At 43.0% G+C, this 21,036-nt stretch overlaps 2 protein-coding genes and 1 long non-coding RNA gene across 3 annotated transcripts in view; 1 reads left to right on the forward strand and 2 right to left on the reverse strand.

Annotated features, from left to right (window-relative positions):
* ncaph2 (non-SMC condensin II complex, subunit H2) overlaps window positions 1-8,020 on the forward strand; it is an 18,491-nt gene extending 10,471 nt beyond the window's left edge. Inside the window, exons 15-20 of the mRNA XM_042078208.1 lie at window positions 1,543-1,654; window positions 2,294-2,386; window positions 5,592-5,641; window positions 6,142-6,243; window positions 6,608-6,757; window positions 7,059-8,020. Coding sequence (XP_041934142.1) covers window positions 1,543-1,654; window positions 2,294-2,386; window positions 5,592-5,641; window positions 6,142-6,243; window positions 6,608-6,757; window positions 7,059-7,235 — 684 coding nt within the window. The 3' untranslated portion in view covers window positions 7,236-8,020. The remainder of the gene's footprint in view (window positions 1-1,542; window positions 1,655-2,293; window positions 2,387-5,591; window positions 5,642-6,141; window positions 6,244-6,607; window positions 6,758-7,058) is intronic.
* The window catches only part of LOC121697006, a 22,024-nt gene extending 1,421 nt beyond the window's left edge, over window positions 1-20,603 (reverse strand). The window contains exons 1-2 of the long non-coding RNA XR_006026373.1: window positions 20,593-20,603; window positions 13,720-13,723 (exon numbers count right to left, since the gene is read on the reverse strand). This is a non-coding gene — a long non-coding RNA (uncharacterized LOC121697006). The remainder of the gene's footprint in view (window positions 1-13,719; window positions 13,724-20,592) is intronic.
* On the reverse strand, window positions 8,253-10,065 carry LOC121696987 (protein SCO2 homolog, mitochondrial). Its single transcript, XM_042078219.1, has 2 exons — window positions 9,985-10,065; window positions 8,253-9,344 (listed from the first exon to the last, which is right to left on the reverse strand). Exon 2 carries the CDS (start codon window positions 9,341-9,343, stop codon window positions 8,387-8,389), a length of 957 nt encoding a protein of 318 aa, XP_041934153.1. The 5' UTR covers window position 9,344; window positions 9,985-10,065; the 3' UTR covers window positions 8,253-8,386.
* Window positions 20,604-21,036: the final 433 nt, after the last annotated feature.

Genomic DNA, 21,036 nt, shown 5'->3' on the forward strand with positions numbered 1-21,036 from the left:
TGAAATCTGCAACTACAGTATTTCGGATACATCGCGAAGGCAAGCAATCACGTACACAGAGGCCCGTTTGTAAAATATGTTTCAAAGTCATTTAAAAGCAGTAGGCTATGCATGGAACTTGGCTAAACACCTCGCAGACATATCCCAACATTTTTAAAGAGTTCAAAGAACGACAGGTTAACGAATATGCTATAGAAAACACGACTACATGGTTAGTGCCAAGTTTTTCTCTTCTGTTTTAGTCTAGCCTAAGTGAAACGAGTATGGTTCTCTGGGATAAAGCGAACCTTCCTTCATCAATGAATTTTGACGAGACATAACGAGCTGTAATCATAGGGTGCTAACGTGATGAAAGCGCAATGTTCACGCCAGAATAACATTACCATAACTTGTAAACAATCTATTTCATGTTCGGTCAGTACTACTGGTAATATTTGTCATGGCATGTAGACTGCAATTTGTTCAATAATTATTGCCCAGATGTAGGATAGGCTACCCAAAATGCGCTAATTAAAGCCCACTGCATATAATACCACCAAAGCGTGTTGAGTCCTAATAATAATAGTGGCTTATTGTTATGTGGTAGCAAATCATGTTATCAAAGAAATAGACGTAATGTAGGAATGCACACAGATATATTGCAACAAGTAATGGTGTAGGCCTATCTGACGAAGACCTGAGTGGTTGGAACGTCGTACTTGTACACTGGGCGCAAAGAAGACTATCCTCACATTTTTCCCTTTGCAACTGTCAAAGAAATCCTATGAACACGGGAAGGCCTAGGGTAGCCTATACTGTACATCAGATGACCTAAAGATTAAGCCCCTATGCATAGCATTCAGTAATTTGCATGCAGTTATTTCAACACTGACCTTGATCTAGCCTAGTTTGGCTATTTAAAGTTACTTTATTGCCATAACACAACACAATGTAAATGAACTTAATCACACAAAGTAGACTTACTTATTTTACTGACTATAAAAAATAATAATTATGTAGGAAGTTTAGAAGTTTAGAACCCAGAATTGACCTGCACACTACAAAAGTGCACCGAATTCAACACAAATGACTCGATACACTTGGAGGAGGTATGAGTCCTTTCTTTTCCAGATATCTTAGGATTTCGCTGTAGTATCGTTTCAGTATCGAGCATCATGGTATTTATGGCAGGTATCGTATCGAAGTCATAATTTTGACTATTTTGAAAACACTAGTGTACATGCGTCTCCATGTACGTGTGAGACCTGAGCTGGTGTGTGCGAGTGAGTGAGGTGAAATGATATGTGTGTGTATATCATGAAATGACATGAGTAAGGAGTTACTGTATTTTTGTATATTATGTATTTGTGGGTGTACATGTGAGAATTGGGTTGCTGTGTGTGTGTGTGTGTGTGTGTGTGTGTGTGTGTACCATGGAGTGTGAAATAATGTGTTTGTGTGTGTTTACCGTGCGGGTGGTGAAATAATGTGTGTGTTTGTGTTTGTGTGTTTACCATACCAGTGGTGAAATAATGTGTGTGTTTGTGTGTGTGTTTGCCCCAGGGTGTCCCAGTGAGTGATGAGCAACTGAGGAGAACCTACCTGGAGGAGGAGGATGTCGGGGAGAACCATGAGGCAGAGGACCCAGAGGAGCTGAGGCACCAGGAGCCTGAGGGTGAGACCACGGCCCAGCAGCAGGGCCTCATCCTAATTCTAATTTACGTGAATTATCGTCAAAATTTCGGTGTCCACCACTCTAGTTCATCCAAAACAAACCAGAAAAGGGACTCAAAGTGCTAAATACCGGAATTTTCCTTTAACTTTTTCCCATTACTGCTTGATTGAGTATTTGGGGTTAGCCCTACCTTGCTTTTTTAATGCCCAATTATGCATATCCCAAATGGAAATTTGGGATTTGTGTCAGGGAAATGTCATTTTACATTTCAGTTAGCATGGAAACCTTGGCTACTGCTGCTTATGGTCGCTCAGTGCAGATGTGTAGAGGCTTCTGACTCGTGAGGGGAAAAGGGTGCTATATGGAGTTCAGTGATCTCTAGGCTTCTGTAGAAGTGAGGTATTTTTGAATGCAGCCACATGATGCTGCACCCTTCAACTGACTTGATTTAGTACAGCGCCACATGTGGTATAATGTGGTACTGCAATAGAGCATGGGTGGTTTTGGCATTATGTCAAATCGGTTGTTTCATATTCTGTTGATGGAAGGGTGAAATGAAGGCTCAAATGTCAGCCCCCGTTCAACAGATGTGAGGATTGCGTCTTCTTCACCTGAGCGGTTTCTGTCCATCCCTTTCAGGTCTGATCCAGGACTCACCTGAGGAGTTTGGGATCAACTTCAGCCCAGAGGATGACTGTGGCGATCACGAGGACCATGACATGGGTCTACCCAGTAAGGACCCATACTTATGCCCTGTTTACAAATTCCTTAACCATCACCATAGCTATAACCATACTTATGCCCTGTTTACATATTCATTGACCATCACCAAAGCTATAACCATACGTATGCCCTGTATACATATTCATTAACCATCACCAAAGCTATAACCATACAAAATGTAGGGTCTGAGGACTCACCGTTCGCAGTGCTCAGTCCGAGGGGCGTGATAATCGGTTGTCTTTCAAATTCCCTCTGCAATAGGATAGCGCTACAACTCATGAGTCCCATGTGTTTTCCCTCCAGCGCAGCTAGTTGGTTAGTTCAAACTTTTGCCAACTTAAAAAAAGCTTAACTCGTGTCACGCTGTTCACCAACAGCAACATCCATCTTCTTTGTTTTCAAGTAGCAGGGAATTCACGCCGAATCGTTTAAATTCTGCCATTAATCATTATGTTAAGCTCGCCTAACAACTCTATACATGATGTGATTGGCCCTATCGAAGTTGAATTTTTCCAGCTCGCAAGCCAACGGAGAGTTGCTAGACTAGCTTGGGCAGCAAATTAAATTTGCTGCCGCTAGGGTGCGTCTAGATTTCTAGGCTAGGTGCCAATGGCAACACCTCCTGCTTTGGCAGTTACGTGATCTACACTGTATGACTATGTACAGGGATGGGCAGTATTTCTAATACATGTATTTAAAATACGTATTACAAATTGCGGATCGGGCCGCAAATTTCTGTCCGAACCCGGCCCGCGTCCGACAGAGTTGCGTCCGAACCCGACCCGAACCCGACAGGCATTTTCATTTTTATGTCCGAACCCGACCCGAGCCCGACACAGATGATGCCTCAGTTATTCCCATGCTAGTGATTAAACGTTCACGTTTGTGGATAGCCTGTCTTTTTAGCCCATGAAACGGAACACACAACAAATTGTCTACAGAATCAGATGAGCGTGCACGCATGCAAGTCACACACAGCGCACATTAACACAAGAGGCCCAAGCAAGCATAGCCTATTGAAATAGAATTCTTGTCTTACCATTGACGAAAAGTTGTGAAATGAACTGCAACAGTCTTTGAAACTACAGTGCCTCTGTCACTGATATGCAGCATCGACGTTAATTGGTGCAACTCGAGGAAATCCTCATCCAGTTGAACGAGACGACCTTATAGCCTACCGGTAGCCTATGTACTTTACCACAGTATGCAACGCAAATAATCTTAAAATCTCCTGATAGGCTAACAACTTTTTTTAACGTCACCCAAGACTGTGCTTATGTGCATAACCATTTGTTTATGTAGTCGTGACAACGCGTGTGCATTTCAGGCATCACGATAAACAAATCTTGCACACAGGAAGAAAGCTATTAGGTCTTTTTTACATTTTACTTTATTCTCAAAAAACAAACGTTTGCATCATGTAAAGCAGACCTGTTGGTTACCCAACATAATAAGGAATTTTAAATGTAAAGCTTCCAATGCATATCGCCATGTGTCCGAACCCGGACCGAACCCGACTACAATTTCTAAATATTTGTCCGAACCGAAGGTAGCCACACTCTATTTCAAATACAAAATACTATTTTGTAATTTGTATTTTATTGAGATAATGAAAATGCCTTTGTATTTTGTATCAAAATACTTCAGTGTTGTGTATTTTCAAAATACTGTAAAATACTTTCTGTGAAACACTGTGATGATGACATCTGAAATCTCTGTCTCTGTCTGTCTGTGGCACCCTCGCATGATGAAGCCCCTGTAATACCGCTCTCGGTCACTAGAGAATTTTGGCGCTGGTTCACATTTGCTATGGGCATGCGCATTGCACTAGTCATCACAACGCAAAACGTGCAGTGCTGCAGATTGGAGGTACTTGGTGCTTTGTTTGTACTTGGACTTCTTCATCTTCACGGAAGACGTGAAGGTTTTCCTGAAGTCAACTCACAGCAAGGCTGATCAAAGTCCTTTTAGGCAAGTCCCTCCACTCGGCGGCCATATTGCAACGCTTTTTGGACACTTATTGGGCATCTATTTCGGCAGAAATGCGCGTGCGCAAGGCTTCACGACACCAACCTTGCTCCAGCAAAGAGATCACAACACATGATTGGCACGATGTCTTCACAACACACCATATGATTGGCTCAATGTATTCACATCACACACATGTCAACATTTTGCCGTGGAAGGGGCGGGATATGTGTAGACAACTGCCATATTGGCGTTACAAACTAACCCCATGCATTTCTATGGAGGATTTTTTGAGTGCTGTGTCTCCTCATTAGAAAGTCTCTGCTTGAGTTCACAATCTTAGATCACAACACTTGAGTTTGCTATTTTCCTTTCTTTTTTCTGTTTTACAGTTTTTTCTGGACTATAAGTTTGTTCTTGTTCTCTGACCTGTAAAATATTTCAGTGATATGGTGACTTGACAAGATAATTTCCTACCTCAAACAAGGACATTTCTAATCTCTTGCACATTTTACATAAGAAATGATTGATAATGTCATAATTATTGGCTTAATTGGCTTAACTGATTGGATGATATTAATGTGACAACCTGATTTTTTATGTATTTACATTGATAGAGGCTGTGTGCACACACCAGTTTCAGATGTATACAAAATTATTCAACTGTGATGAAACTCACCATAAGTGTGGTAGTGATGGTGTTAAATAGCTTAAAAGGTTAAAATGCTACCTAATTTAAATTTCTAAATAAATAATCAATTTGGATTGTTTGTCTTTGAGTTATTGTCACTGAATTCATAGGCAATCTAATACACCAGTGGAGTAAATAAGTATACTTAAGGAAGGGTTCTTTGAGTTACCAAACATTTCTCAGGGCAGAGGTTTATATTGGGATGTCTAACATGAGGGGTCAGCATATCTAATCTGTTGACTGATTATGGAAGGAGTCTCTTGCTTCCAGATGTTTTTCCAGGTAGTGTACAAGTGAAGAGATAGACGAAAAAGGCTTTTAGAAATAAGTATTTTGTAGTATTTTGACAATACAAAAATACAGTATTTTATTTTGATACATTTTTTGGCTGCTGTATTTTGTAGTTTATTTTGATACATTTTTGAGGCGGGTATTTGGTATTTTATTTGGAAATACATTTTGATGTATTTGTGCCCATCCCTGACTATGTACTGTATGTATACATAATGTATCAACATGAGGTGATGTAAATAACGCAGTCTTTTCATTCATCAGATATGCCGCTGGAGGAAATCAGTTATGAAGACCTGGTCAAGAAGAGTATGGTAAGCATCAACACCAGTACATATGTTAACTTTTTTAAAAGTTTTTAAATGCACTTAGACCCAAATGTGGTACGGGCGCTGTAGACACTTTTTTATGACGACACATTGGGCTGCATTTGTTTGCTGATTAGCTCTAAATTGACCAGCTAGTCACTGGAATAGTATTAGCCAGTGACCCAGTGTTTATATTCATGTTCAGGGTACAGAAGCTGCACGATAACGGTAGAAATTTAGCCTTATCCACATCATAGTGTTGCGTTGAGAGTTGTGATGGCAGCATACTGTTGCTTTGAGAGTTGTGATGGCAGCATAGTGTTGCTTTGGGAGTTGTGATGGCAGCATAGTGTTGCTTTGGGAGTTGTGATAGCATCATAGTGTTGCTTTGAGAGTTGTGATGGCAGCATAGTGTTGCTTTGGGAGTTGTGATCGCACTGTCCTCTTGTCGTGGCTCTTGTAGGCCCAGTTGTGATCGCACTGTTCTCTTGTCATGGCTCTTGTAGGCCCAGTTTTTTGCTAACACCGAGCGCTACGTGAAGGTCACTGCGCTGTCTCAAAGAGTACAAGACTGGGAGGACCAGATCAGACCGCATCTCGCTGCTGAGGTACGTACGTACACACACACACACACACACACACACACACACACACACACACACACACACACACACACAATTACTGTCTTTCTCAGAGAGTACCTCCTCTCCTAACACTTCTAACAACCCAACATGCACTTCCCTTTTTTACCCTCTACCTCATTCTCCTTATTACACTTCGATTACACTTTGAAAAGTAGTTAAACTTCTGCACTTTTATGCTCTGGTTATAGTATTTATTGATGCCGTATTCATTTTTACATAAGGTCTCCTCTGCATTGTAGCTTGAATGCTATTCCTCATTTTTGGAGAAAGGCGTCCACTAAATGAAGTGTGTGTGTGTGTGTGTGTGTGTGTGTGTGTGTGTCTGCAGGTGGAGAGAGGTGTGTTTGATATCCGTGACTATGGCGACCGGATAATCAACGCCTTCAGTCAGGTGAAAGAGAAGCGAACCTTCGCCTCCATCGTCGCGGGCAAAAACAACCATGAGGTCTGCAGATACATGCTAGCCTCCCTTCAGCTGGTGAGTGAAAACACACACACACTGGAGGACATGCCCCGTTTTGCTTTGGATGCTTAGAAATCTTAAGCCACATTCGGACAGAAAGAGTTTAGCAGTGACACAAAAGACCCTGGAATGTTAATGAAATTCAGTGATTCATAACAATCACAGCAGGCAAAATAACTGTTAGTGACGAGAAACACGGGCCATCAAAGTTAAGCTAATCTCAACATTTGGGCCGATTTGTGACAGATGATGATTGATCTCCTGTACGTGTGTATGCGGCTCGGCTGAATATGACCCTTGACCCCTCTGTCACCAGGCCAACGACTACACGGTGGAGATCAGTAAGGACGGCGAACTGGAGGAGTCTATGGACACCATGGCTCTCACTCTGCTGACCGAACGGCGCGCTCACGACCGCCTCAAGGCCTACAGCGCCAACACTGGCATGGATGTGCAAGCGCACGTGGAGGCGCAGGTGCACGAGGCCAGCTGAGCTTGTATGTCACCGGGTGCGTTCGGAGCTGGCTCAAAGCAGTGCATGCTGGACTTTTACACTTGCATTGTGCCAAAGTCCCAGCATGCATTGAGGAAATGAGGAGAGCCGGGTACCATCTCTGCTCATATAAGGATCTCCTTATATGGGCAAAGATGGCAGATGTGGGGCTTTTTTTCTACGCAAACTTCAGAGGTCTATAAGCCGTTGCATGAGTCTGAACGCACCATTCTGCTAACCAGTGATCCCTCAACACACAGCATGTTATACACAGGGAGCTACAGCTGCTCGTGGCTGGTACAGCCATGCAGTGCTAATGTGGACACACAGGCTGACGTGTGTATATATATATATATATATATATACACAATTATGGCGTCTTCATCGTCTGAAAATAGAGTATTTTTTTTCTGCATGAATGAGATTTTGTTTACTGAATTTCATTCGAATTTAGGTTAATCAACAAATCTTGACAGTTGAACAAAAAGCATTTTTTTTAAAGGACAAAACAATGAAAAATATATTATTTATATCTCCAATACTGCATGGTGGAAAGGGGGAGATCTTGGCAATTCTCTCTGTTTTATGTCTGTGCGCTTTTCATGTCAGTCTCCAGTTATTCCTGTAATTTTAAATGTAGTTATACCTGTTAAAAATGACAACGTTTTTATGACAGGTCGACCTCTGCCTGAGCTTGCATGGCTCTAGGTCTATGACCATAGAGAAGGGGGATAGGGTATCTGTGTCAGTAGTCTGTCTAGCATATAAACTGTAAACAAATGGTGTCTGTGGTTATAAAAGGCAGTTTTTCAATACTTTTACACTTTTCAGAGAATATTATGCCCTATACAAGTAATCAAATAAATAAATATTTTTCAGTTTACCATTAAAAAAAACCAACATGGCAATTTCCTGTCACTTGTTCTCTAGAACTTCACAAGCCTTTTTCTCAAACAGCTGACTTGAAAGCCTTGTGGTCTGTACTTGCAGATATTTAATCAGTGACTAAAACATCAATCACTTTCATCACACTTTATTTCACACTTATTGACCCACAGCCTGCGTCCACAACAACAGTAGATCCACTTTTTTAAACCAGGGAACAGTTTTGACATAGTTCATGTGGTTGTGCATGCTCTCTGTGTTCTGTTTTAGTCTGTGAACAGTTTGACATGGTTCTTCATGTGCTTGCGTATACTCTCCGCAATCTGTTTATCGTCCTTCATCCGGTTGTAATAATCCAGAAACAGTCCGTCGGGATTGACTAGGTAGATGAGGATCGTGTGGTCAACGATATAATCACCGTCCTCGTCTTTAGGTCCAGCGTTGGCGTACACGCGGTAGTCTCGGCCGGCGTGTTTGATCTCGTCCGGCGTGCCTGTGAGCCCGATCAGGCGTGGGTGGAAGTCCTTGACGTACTTGTTCATGGCGGCCACATTGTCGCGCTCCGGGTCGACGGTGATGAAGAGCGGCTGGACGCGCGGCAGTGACTCATCCTCGTCCAGGATCCGCACGACGCTGCTCATCTTGTCCAGCTCGTCGGGGCAGATGTCCGGGCAGTGCGTGAACCCGAAGTACATTAGCGTCCAGCTCCCCCGGAAGTCCCGTTTGGTGCGTCGCTGTCCGGTGTGGTCCTGAAGGCTGAAGTCGCCCTGCCCAATGGCCACCTGGCGGAGCTGCTCAATGCGCTGCTGCTGGATCTTTTGCTGCTTCTCCTGGCGCACGTACCACCAGGTGCCCAGGATGCCCGCACCGAACAGCACCGTCACCGCCAGCCGTGTCCGCAGACGGATCCGCGCCGTCGCCTCGCCAGGCTTGGAGCCCTGCCGCTGCTCTGAAGGACCCTGGGAGTACAGGGCACAGGGTGCCCTCTGCTGGGAGGTAAGGGGATTGCGGAGGAGGAGAGAGGGGTCTCCCTGCCTCCCTGTGGGTGAGTTAAGATGGGGGAAGACAGAGGGGGGTGTGGAGCGGAGGCAAAGGTGTGCTTTTTGGGTGAGGAGGGGGTAGGGATGTTGGGGAGCGGGGAGAGAGGTCTGGATGAAGGACCTCAACACACACCAGGTGACCATGCAATGGTCAGGGCCTCTGAGGCGCAGGAATCCCAGCATCCTGGTGCAAAGAAGGAAAATGGTTACAGATCATCCACGTGTTACTGAAGTCATGGGTAGCACAATTAAAGAATGTTGGTGAAACATTCAGCAGAAAGATCACAAAGCTTTAGGCCGATTCTGGCGACAACCAGGTTGGTATGTAAGGTCAACAGCCCATCAAATTACACTCCCTTCTGTGCTCTTCAAACATGTTAGTTAACACATTTTATAGCTCCGTCCGAGAAAGTATTTTTGTTTCTCAGCCAGGACTGAACAAAGAGTTTTTAAGAATGTTAAAATTATAATGTAGGCTAACCTACTGTAACTGACCTCAGATGACGTGCCATTCGAGGAAGTGATCAAAAGCATGTAACAGTGACTATTCCACAAGATGAGTCACTATCTATAACTTAGTTTTGGAGGTGGGAAACTGGGACGAATCTGTTAACGAAACTAGTTGACGAATCTGACTACCTCTATAAACATTAACACTGGGCTACCTTACCACAAGTCAGCTATGGATAGCTAATATAGTAGCTCACGGACAGCGGTCAATCCAAGTTTTCTTCGTTAATTATTCAGACAGTTATGAAATTATGACAGTTAATATATAATATAGCACACTGTTCTGGCGTTACACATTTAAGTCCATAACTCACCCCACTGACAGAAGAAATCCGTATGTCCTAACGTTACTCTTTCATTCCCACACATGAAACCGGGTTGTACAACAAATGTATTCGTGTATATGTATTATTACTTTGAGTGTCACCGATTCGCCGAAATGAGATCCGGAATCATTTACAGACAGTATAAAATAAATATGCGTTCTAAGTTGTTGGAATAACACATTAACATGACGATTTTCTATGAGTAAATTATGTCTGTGATGTGAAAATAGATTTGTCATGAAAAAAGATAAGCACTTTCGCTATTAATATAAATGCACTAACATGTTATCGCCGCTTGATGGCAGTGCATATCATCTGTCATAGAGATATCACATTCTCTGGAGATACGGCTCTGTCATACAGGGCTCCGTCTTCTTATGTCAATTTGACAATTATTTTCCTGAAGACAAAGTTGCTTCAATTTATAGTGTTGTTGCTGGTGCTCTAAAAGTAACAATTTGCCAGGTCTGCTGAGCTACAATTTGGCCTGGGACAACAACAGGGTTGCCAACTTCCTCGACCCCAAATGAGGGACACTTCACTTCAAATGGTAATAATATATATATGAAATTCAAATGGTAATAATGGCAAAGTAATTTAGTTTTTATTTTGTACATGTACATTTCTTAAGAAATACTAGCCTACTGATTTGATGCTGTTTAACTGATGGTTGCAAATGGTGCATTGTCACTTTAAGAGCATTGTCTAGGCTATTCAAAATTTGCCAGCTCCATTTAAATATATTCCATAGCCTATGGCTATTCCACAAACTCCAACATTGTTTGTGCCACATTTACACCTATAGCACAAAGATAAGTATATTAAGTTGGTAGGCCTTTAAACAACCTTCATTCCTGTGGAAATAGAAGCATGTAATGATGCTAGCTAGATATTTTATGTTTGCAATTAAAAGTGAATTATGAGCCACCTAGCTACCAGTGGAAATATTTCAATAATGTGATTCATGTAAATGCTTAGTTAAAGGGAAACGATTTATTGAAGACTTCAAGACCCACCAATTCCATTACACAAAGGCAAAGACCACTCCTCATATTCTATCACAGTCCAAATACGTGCGGCCTATGTCAAAGTGCCCTCACATTTAATAAATGGTCAGTAGCATATGTGAACTAGCCTGGAAAATCCAGACCCTGATAATCTAAAGACAATTCCATTGTGCTCTTGCGAGAACTCTGGATTTCCAGGGTATATGTGAACCGGATAATTCCGCAATCTCCTCGCGTTGTTTTTGTTGTTCTCATGATTTCCTTTTAAAAGTTTCTTATATTAAAAAGGTGAAATCAATTACCAACAATGACAAGCCAGCTGGAAACGTCCACCCTCTCTCCCTCTCGTTCCCAAACGAGTAGCATAACGTTCAAATAAGATCTGTTGCATGTTGAAAGACTACCGCCCAGTAGCACTGACGTCTACAGTGATGAAGTGTTTTGAGAAGCTTGTGAAAAACATTATCTGCTCATCCCTCCTCCCTGCCTCCTTCGACCTCCCTCAAATTTGCTTACAGAGCCAACAGGTCTACAGAGGATGCCATCTCAAACCTCATGCACACCACCTTAACTCACCTGGAGGGGAATGGCAATTATGTGAGGATGCTGTTCATTGATTTTAGATCAGCATTCAACATGATAGTACCTCTCACCTTGGTCACAAAGATGAAGGCCTTAGGACTGAACACCACCCTGTGTCACAGGATATTTGACTTTCTCACCAATCGTTCACAAGTGGTTAGAGTGGGGGGTCTGACATCTGACACATTAACCATCAGCACTGGTGCTCCCCAAGGCTGTGTTTTGAGTCCACTGCTGTACAACATCTACACACATGACTGCAAAGCCAACAGTAGTCATACCTCCATCATCAAGTTTGCAGATGACACAGTGATCTTGGGCCTGATTAGTAACAACAATGAACAGCTCTACTTGGATCAGGTTGATGAGGTGGCACAGTGGTGTCAATCTAACAGCTTGACACTGAATGTCAATAAAACCAAGGAAATGGTAGTGGATTACAGAAGGCAGCAGCAGAACTACAGTTACACCCCACTAATGATCAGCGGGCAACCTGTAGAGAGAGTCACGTTTTAATAGTGCTGGGCGCTATGACCAAAAATGTATATCACAGTATTTTTCAAAATTCTTACGGTTTCACGGTATATGACGGTATTTTTTTTACCATGCATAATCAGATGTTCACAGCATTTTCTACAGGTTGAGAGAGGAATTGCTGCAGTACATTGACTAAGGATGGTCTATTTTACTAGCCTAGAAATCTAGACGCTCCCCTAGCAATTACATTTGCTGCCAGGGCTAGTCTAGCAACTCTCCGTTGGCTTGTGAGCTCCAGAAATCTAAACTTAATCAGGACATTGAAATCGTGTATAGAGTCGTTTGGTGGGCTTAACATAATGATTGATGGCAGAGTTGCAACGGTTTGGCTTGAATTCCCTGCTACTTGAAAAAAAATGTCCTATTGCGTCCTATTGCGTGCAGAGGGAATTTGAAAGACAACTGATTATCCCGCCCCTCGGACTGAGCACATTTTAATGTGGGTCTGGCTCGCCAGGCTACTATTTTACGGTCATGATGTAGAATAACTCCACACTAGTGGAAATGCAGTTTTGCATGGCCCCAGAAAATGATGCTCTTTACAAAGAGCCACTTTGTCATTCTAATGAAGAATCTAATCAGAATGCAAAGACAATTGCAGTCAAAATACAGAAGTTTTACTGTGCAAATTTCACAAACATCTTGTATAAAACCAATACAAAAAGTAGTGCAACTTGCAATAATTATACTTTTTTGAAAATTATACAATTTAAAATAAAACCTCTCTGTTAATATGCTTACTCTGTCAAATAGGCCTATCAGAAATGTATTGTTATTGTGTGGTTTACATGACGTTAGTGGTAGGCTAACGTTAACTTCATGTGGATGTGGACGTCTTAGCCAGCCATGAGCTTCGGTTCGGTTCGCTAGGCAAAACATTAACAAAAAAGTTCGTTTTGGTGCACTGATGACAGTCAGGATCATTTCTAACTAGCCAGCTAGTATTGCTCAGTGCATGTCTATAACACGCTTTGCTACCTGGATAATTTCAGCGAATATTCTTAAGGTGAGATGAATGCTAAGATCATTAAACTTCACTGTGTTCGATGGGTTGCTAACTAACGACATCACCTACTAGCCAGCTACAGCTGTTGAACAATCTCAATAGAATTTTCGTGACGGTAAATCCTTTTCAATGCAGTATCCCTTAACGTTTTTCCTTAACTAAAGAAACAATTTAAGGTATTATTTCTGTGCAACACCCTTAAATAAACCCCTTACCTAAGGAGAAATTAAGCCTTAAGGGTCATACTTCAGGGGAAAAACTTGGTGTTTTGTGTTTACCCTCACTATGCCTCGCAGTGGCACCATGCGTGCGTGTGAAAAAAGTCCAGTCTGAAACACTGTCGCGCGGCGCAGCGTTCCAAACGTGGACTGTTAACACTCAATATGTTCTGAAGAAGTCCAGACAACGACTGTACTTCCTTCGTCAGCTAAGGAAATTCAAAGTTTCTACATCCATCATGAAGGCCTTCTACACTTAAGCGGTTGAGAGTGTTCTAACTGGTAGCATCATCACCTGGTATGGGAACTCCACAGTTAGAGATTGTAGTACTCTGCAGAGAGTAGTGCGCTCAGCTGAACGTACTATAAGAACTAAACTCCCTGCTCTACAAGATATCTATTCCAGAAGAGTACTCCTAAGAGCCCAAAAGATTCTGAAGGACTCTTCTCACACATCCTAACAATGCATTATTCCTACCGCTGAAATCAAGAAGACGCCTAGTAGTCACAAAGCCATGAGAGACTCAGAAGTTTTTATCCCCAGGCCATCTGAACTCACACTATACTGACTTTGCACACATTCACTCCTCAGCACTCTCAAACATTTCCCAACCCTGAACTCACACTATACTGACTTTGCACTCATTCACTCTTCAGCACTCATGACCCCCCCGCCGCACACACACCTACATGACTTTTAGCACTTTTACATCCCTCTCCCTATGCTACAGACCTTTTACTTATTTTCTTATTTCATCACAAGTCAAAACACACACACACACACACACATATCTGACGTTCTCCAACTTTTGCACATAGAACTTTTTATTTATTATTTTTGATTTCTCCTCCATCTATCTACCCATGTCCTTGATTGCCTAGCCTTTCTGCCCCTCCACCCCCACCCCCATCCCCAACACAAACACAAAAAACACACACACTTACATCATCACTGTCATCACCTCACATACATACAGCACACTGCTTGCTACAGTAAGCCTCCTCTACATACTTGCTGCACACTGCCCCCCCCCCACATACACAGCACATTGTCTTCAGGATCTTCTCCAACACACATCCTCTACATACTTACAGCACACTGCCCCCACACACACTACACACACACACACACACACACAGTCACTGTTCCACTCCCCTCCCGCCCACACATACATCTTCACTGTCATCACTCACATACATCGGTACTCTGCTTGCAATAGTAAGTCCCTTCACCATACTTGCAGTACACTGCCCCCCCCCCCTCTCCCCTACATACACAGCACATTGTCTCATGAGGAAGCTTCTCCAACACACATATTGCACACTGCCCTCTCCCCACATACACAGCACACTATCCCATCTCCCTTGTCATCCCCCCAACACACACACCAAGACCCCTGGCAGTTGGGTTAGCCCCTTGAGCCGTGGATCTGCCCAAGGTTTCTTTCTTAGTAAGGGAGTTTTTCCTTGCCCCTGTTGCTCTTGGGTGCTCCTTGTTGGTGCCCCCCCCCCCAATCCCAATCCTCCCCCACCATTCTTATGCAGCCCTTGCCACTTAATCACTTAAAAACTACTAACCCCCCCCCCCCCCCCCCCCCCCTACTGCATTTCACTGCATTTCTTACATCCAGTAACTATATGCATGTGACCATAAACTTCCTTGTATCCTTGTATGGAGACTGAGAGGACCCAAAAAGTATCATCCTTATGTAAGAAGCTGTTGCTACATTTCTAAGAAGAGTGAAAAGCAGTTTGCAGTAAAGCTTCTCCGGCTAAATTGTGGTGCCCCTTCTGTCCCTTGGTGCCGTGCGCACAGTGCGAGATGCGCGTGGTAGCGGCGGCACTGGACACTTTGTTCCAGGTGCATTTACAGTAGCCTACTATTGACAAGTTAACAAGGCCGATGAGCTGTGATTGAAAATCGGGAATGGATCTGTCCCTGACGGGACAAATCAAAATCACCCAAAATACGGGATGTCCCGCACAATTCAGGATGGTTGGCAACCTTAACAATAGGGCTAACAGTGTTTGATTATTACTACATAATAAAAACAATAATAAACTTGCATTCAGTGGAGAAAATGGCGTACCCTAGTCAATGGTACCCCCCCCCCCCCCCCCCACCTCTCTCTCTCTCTCACACACACACACACACACACACGGTTTACCATGTAATCTCTCTTGTGTGTGTGTGTGTGTGTATGCACTTATGAACATCTGACTCGGTGGCTGCTTGCTTTACTGATTGGCTGAGACTCTGATGAGAACACCTGAGGCACTGGGCTTCCTTCCAATCCTGAGATAACCATGTCTGACCCTGCCACCTGTCCTCGCGTCCCGACGCCTCATCCTCAAGTCAACTCAGGAGACGTCAAGCCATATCCATGTGTCCTTGTGTTTCTTTCAGAGACAGTCAGGTTTGATGCTCAGATCTTAGAGATGTCGAGACACAATCCACTTTTATGACCGATCACATTGTTCCTGTAGCATGCGCACAAACATGTTGTTGCAAATTGCAAATTGTCTTTGTTGTCTTTCTTTGTTTAAAAAAGATCAAATACACAGTCAAATGGTCGCGCTACAAGATTTACATGTAGCCTTTGCTGCAATTTAACAATTATTGAATAATACAATGTGTGTAAGTATGTGTAATGAGAAATCACATATACTAAACATCAAAATGTACATTTTGTGTATGTTAAGTGTATATTTTGTGGTATCGTAAATTGTAATGTATTGTTTTACAAGCTACTTTCATGCTACTTTTCAAGCAGCCATTGGTTACTAGAAGTAAATGCAAATAGGAAGGATAAGTCTTCTGCTTTGTTTTCCTCAAAATCGTCGTCTCACTCGCAGCTCAAAATCATCCTCTCACTTGCAAAATCATCTTCTCACTCGCAAAATCATCCTCTTTTATTTATGTTTTTTATGTTCTTATGACTGTTGGTCCAATGTGTTTTTCTGTATTATTTGTCTTAGTCTTTATCTTTAGTTATCCGCTGTACAGCACTTTGGTCAGTTTATGCTGTGTTTAAATGTGCTTTATAAATTGAATTTACTTACTTACCTACTTACTCTCACTTGCAGCCAAAATCATCCTCCCACTCGCAGCCACAGTCATCCTCCCACTCGCAGCCAAAATCATCCTCTCATTCACAGCCAAAATCATCCTCCCACTCGCAGCCACAGTCATCCTTCCACTCGTAGCCAAAATCATCCTCTCACTCGCAGCCACAGTCATCCTCCCACTCGCAGCCGAAATCATCCTCTCATTCGCAGCCACAGTGTCGACTTCGGGCTTCGCGCCCAAGCCAGGAAGAGAGGCAGGAACGGGGTTGGGATGTGGGCTGCTTTGCCAGACATCTGGACCGTTCTGTGGACACACACACACACACACACACACACACACACAAACACAGTTGCTGTGACTGCACTTAGCCCCTGCAGTGGCTGGTCCAAACAGGTCTTTATTTCCATCACTTCATCAGACCTCCAGAAAACATGGAAGGAGGGAACAATTTACCACTGCATCTCTCTCTGCACTCCTTCCATCCCTGCCCCCCCAGCCTACTTAGCTGTTTTTTAGTTTTAAACCTGCTAATTAGCATTTGCGGCCTAAATCTGGCCTCCATAGGCAACACAGAACGGGTGAATAGGGTAAAAAATGTAACTCCTTGATATTCTTATGAAACTTTACTAGTTGATTATTTATGTAGAGACAATATTTTTTTGCATTACAAGTTTTCTGAAAATATATGTTTATGCATGTAATTTAACAATATCTCATTATGCACTAATTTGCATACATTTCAATTACAGACATCTGAATATTGGATAGTTAACATTGAATGTAGTCACGTTGAGGTTTGCCTTTAGAACTTTTTCTGGATTCAGAGCCTTAAAAGAATGGCTTGTTCAAGCACCAGTATTAGGTTATGCCGATTTCAGTCGTCCCTTTATCTTAGAGACGGATGCAAGCCATGCAGGATTGGGGGCAGTTCTGTCACAGGAGAAGGATGGGTTACAGCGACCAATAGCCTTTGCTAGCCGAGGCTTGCGGCCAAGTGAGAGGAACATGTCAAATTATAGTCCCATGAAACTCAAACTCCTTGCAGTCAAGTGGGCAATCACAGAAAAAAATGGCAAGTGTCTTCTGGGCAACAAGTTCACTGACAACAATCCTCTCCAATACCTGCAGTCAGTGAAACTGGGCGCTCTGGAACATTGCTGGGTTTCTCAGATTGCCCTCTTTATTACAACTTCAAATATCGTCCTGGGACAGCTAATTGCAATGCCGATACCCTTTCTAGGCTTCCCACAAGCCCCACTAACACTTTGCCATCTGTGTCACACGGCCTGGACGTCCCCCTGCCGAGTGCACCTATCCAAGACTCTTGGATGACAGAATCTTGTATGGTGGACACCATCCCTGGTTGAACCAAAAGAGACCTGAAAGTCCTGCAAGAGACTGATTCCTGTATTTCCAGATACCTGTGGTTTTGGTGACAGGGACGACCACATACCAGTTAAGACAAGTGGAGTGAACCAAGGGCAGTGGTCCCAGATACAGAAAGCGGATGGGACCATGTACCATGTACTGTATGACACCTACATCATAACAAAGACTAAAACCACCACTTATCATCCAGAGGGGAATGGTCAATGTGAATGTTTCAACAGGATACTTCATGACTTGCTCAGGACCTTACCCCCTGAAAAGAAGCGTAAATGGCCCCAGTTGCTCCCTCAGCTCCTGTTCGCTTATAATACCACCGTGTACCAGTCCACACAACACTCCCCATACGAGCTGATTTTCGGTCAGAAGCCACGTTACCAGTCGACCACCTACTTGGAAATACTGGAGGTGACCACAGGGACAGTCCACCGACTGATTGGGTGGTGTAACATCAAGAGTACCTGACTTCTGTCTATGCTAGTGCTAGGAGACACTTAGAAGAGGCTGCGGCATATCGTAGGCATGGTGGTCCTGACACTGTACCCATATTACCACCTGGCACTCTAGTCTTTTTCTAGTGGGCGGTGGTAGTGTAGTGGTTAAGGAGGTGGGCTAGCGTGCAGTAGCCTGAAAGTTGTCGGTTCAACTCCCGGCTTTCACTGGTATGCCCTTGAGCAATGCACTTAACCCCAAGTTGCTCCGGGGACAATGTGATCCCTTGTAATATAGCTGACATACAGTATGTAAGTGACTTTGGTCAAGAAGTGTCTGCTAAATATAAAGTACATGTAAATTCTTTTGCAAGGACCATTTTCACAGTCGCCACAAAATCCAGGATACATGGGTGTCTACCAAGTATGAAATTGTGTCTTGATGGAATTGGCACACACTATAAGATCAGGCTGTATGGGGAAAAGGGCCCCCTTAAGACGTTCCACTCATAATACTGCCGGACAGCATTCAAACCCCTTCCACCTCCCACAGTCTGTTTCACATGAGTTCTCTGCCAGTGTAGCAGAAGTAAATATTCTCCCCGTCCTCTTCAGGCCTTGGCAGTAGATAGGTATGCTACCAGGACGGTGAACTTTAAAGCCAGGTGTGTATGTGGAAAGGCTGACCTGCAGCGCTGGCGCACACGCCCACACGTGGGTGGTGATCATATACGTAGCTTCCTCTCTGGGAGAACACAGCCGGTCATTTGATATTTTTGCCGCATGGGTGTTTGTGGTTGTTGTTGTTGGAAGAACATGGCTTTATTCTTAATTCTAAGACTTCATTGCTTCTCTCGCACGCCCGGCCTGTTGGCTGTGGATAACCCGTTGCTTTTAAAAAGAGCAAATGCACATGGTTTAAAGGAGAATTCCAGTGTGATATTGACCTAAACGACGATTTATACAGACAGTATCTTCACAAAGTTTAGCGTTTGCAGCCATCTGGTAACTTATCGTGACAAAATTCAAGATGGCTGCAAACGCTAAACTTTGTGAAGATACTGTCTGTATAAATCATCTTGTAAGTAAACTACCAGTGCTTTTTCAAAGTTCTCAATGTCTCGTTTTAAATGTCAGGGCCCTCGGAAGTCTACCAATGAAGTGTGGAGATACATTGAGCCTCGTAAATGGTGTAAAACAGTGATTTATTTGCATGGCTAGCCCGATGCCGAAGCACCACCATTGAAAAAGCTGTTGGTAGCATCGGCTAACTAGCGCCAGATTTTGGAGTGCAGGGGACAAGCCGAGATGGGCTATGAGACATACGTTCACACTCGGTATCATGTTTCAACACACTTTAGGTCTATATCACACCGGAATTCTCCTTTAATGTCTGAGCAATGTTTTCCCTTGAGTTATTTGTTTTTTGTATTAGTTCAGGCTGTGAGATGGCCATCCGTGGTTTGTCTGTTTGTACCTTATATTCTTTTGTTTGTTAATTTTGCCTACTGTTACTCAACTACCCATGCCTATGACACCTAGTGGTGTACTGTGTTGCCTGTACTATTATAGATTATTTCCAAGACAAATTTATCTTAAGGTAGACAATAGAATGGCATGGCAGGTCAAGAAAAGCATCAAGAAAAGCAAAGATTAAGAAATCGTTTTTGACATATACAGTAGGCAACAATGATGGAGGTGTTTTTACACTTTTCAGACAGTCAAAGTTTGAAAACTATGGATATTGTTTTAGAACCAACAACCTTTCTACATTATCTGGAGGTTTGTCTGCAAAAAGTGGAATTAACTGTCAAAAAATTAGAATTCGGACTAGATATAATCACTTATTTTAAAACATACAGAAAAAACACTAAAGATGGATCGTGAAAATTTGAAGACAAAAAAATCTATATTAGCAAAATATGCAAAAAAATCAATTTTTACATGAAAATCCAGCGGGACCCTATTTTCCAAACACAGCGTACTGTACTAATCTCTCTCTCCCTGCAACCCCCCCCCCCCCACACACACACACCTCTCTGCATGTCTTTCCCTCCCCCTGCCCAACTCTTTCTTTCTCTCTGTCTCTGTATCCCCCTCTCTATCCTGTCCTCCCTGTGTTCTGTTTTTTCTTTCTCTTTTTTCCACATGTTTGGTCTTCCTCTCTATTCATCACATGCTCTTTATGAGGTCTTTTTTCATCTCTCTGTCCCTTTGTAGTATACTCTAGTACTGTACTCCAGAGTCCTGCACGGGTCCATTTTTTTAGACCCGCCCCCGCCCGCACCCGGGAAGTTCAGCACCAGATCCGACCCGTCACCTGTGGTGATATTAAAATTAAATCCGCACCCGCCCGGACCCGTTAATATTTTGCCCGTTACCTGATCAGTGCCTTCAAATGAATGTGCTTTATTTTTTTTCTCGCACAATTGAAGCACGTAAAGGGCGACCTTTTTTTTTTTTACATTTTGCGTCAGGGATAAACCTTACAACAACGACACATAGCCCAAACCTTGCTGCATCAGAACATTATTCTACATAAAATGGACCTGTTAATGAAAGAGAACAAGAAAAAAACAACCTGAGCCTGCCACTAGCCAACTTTACCTTGACTTCATCCATTGTAGCCTACTCCCTTGCGCTCCAACTACGAGACGGTTATATTGTTTAATGTTTTCACACATAGATGCATCAAACAAATAATTCAAAAGTCGCAGTACTGATGTGATGGGTCAAGTGTCGTATCGTTGACTAAAACACATATTTGCGATGTGGTAATGGTAATTTAGATATACAAATATTT

This window comes from Alosa sapidissima, chromosome 22 (genome assembly GCF_018492685.1).
Source record: "Alosa sapidissima isolate fAloSap1 chromosome 22, fAloSap1.pri, whole genome shotgun sequence".
Lineage (NCBI taxonomy): Eukaryota > Metazoa > Chordata > Actinopteri > Clupeiformes > Clupeidae > Alosa > Alosa sapidissima.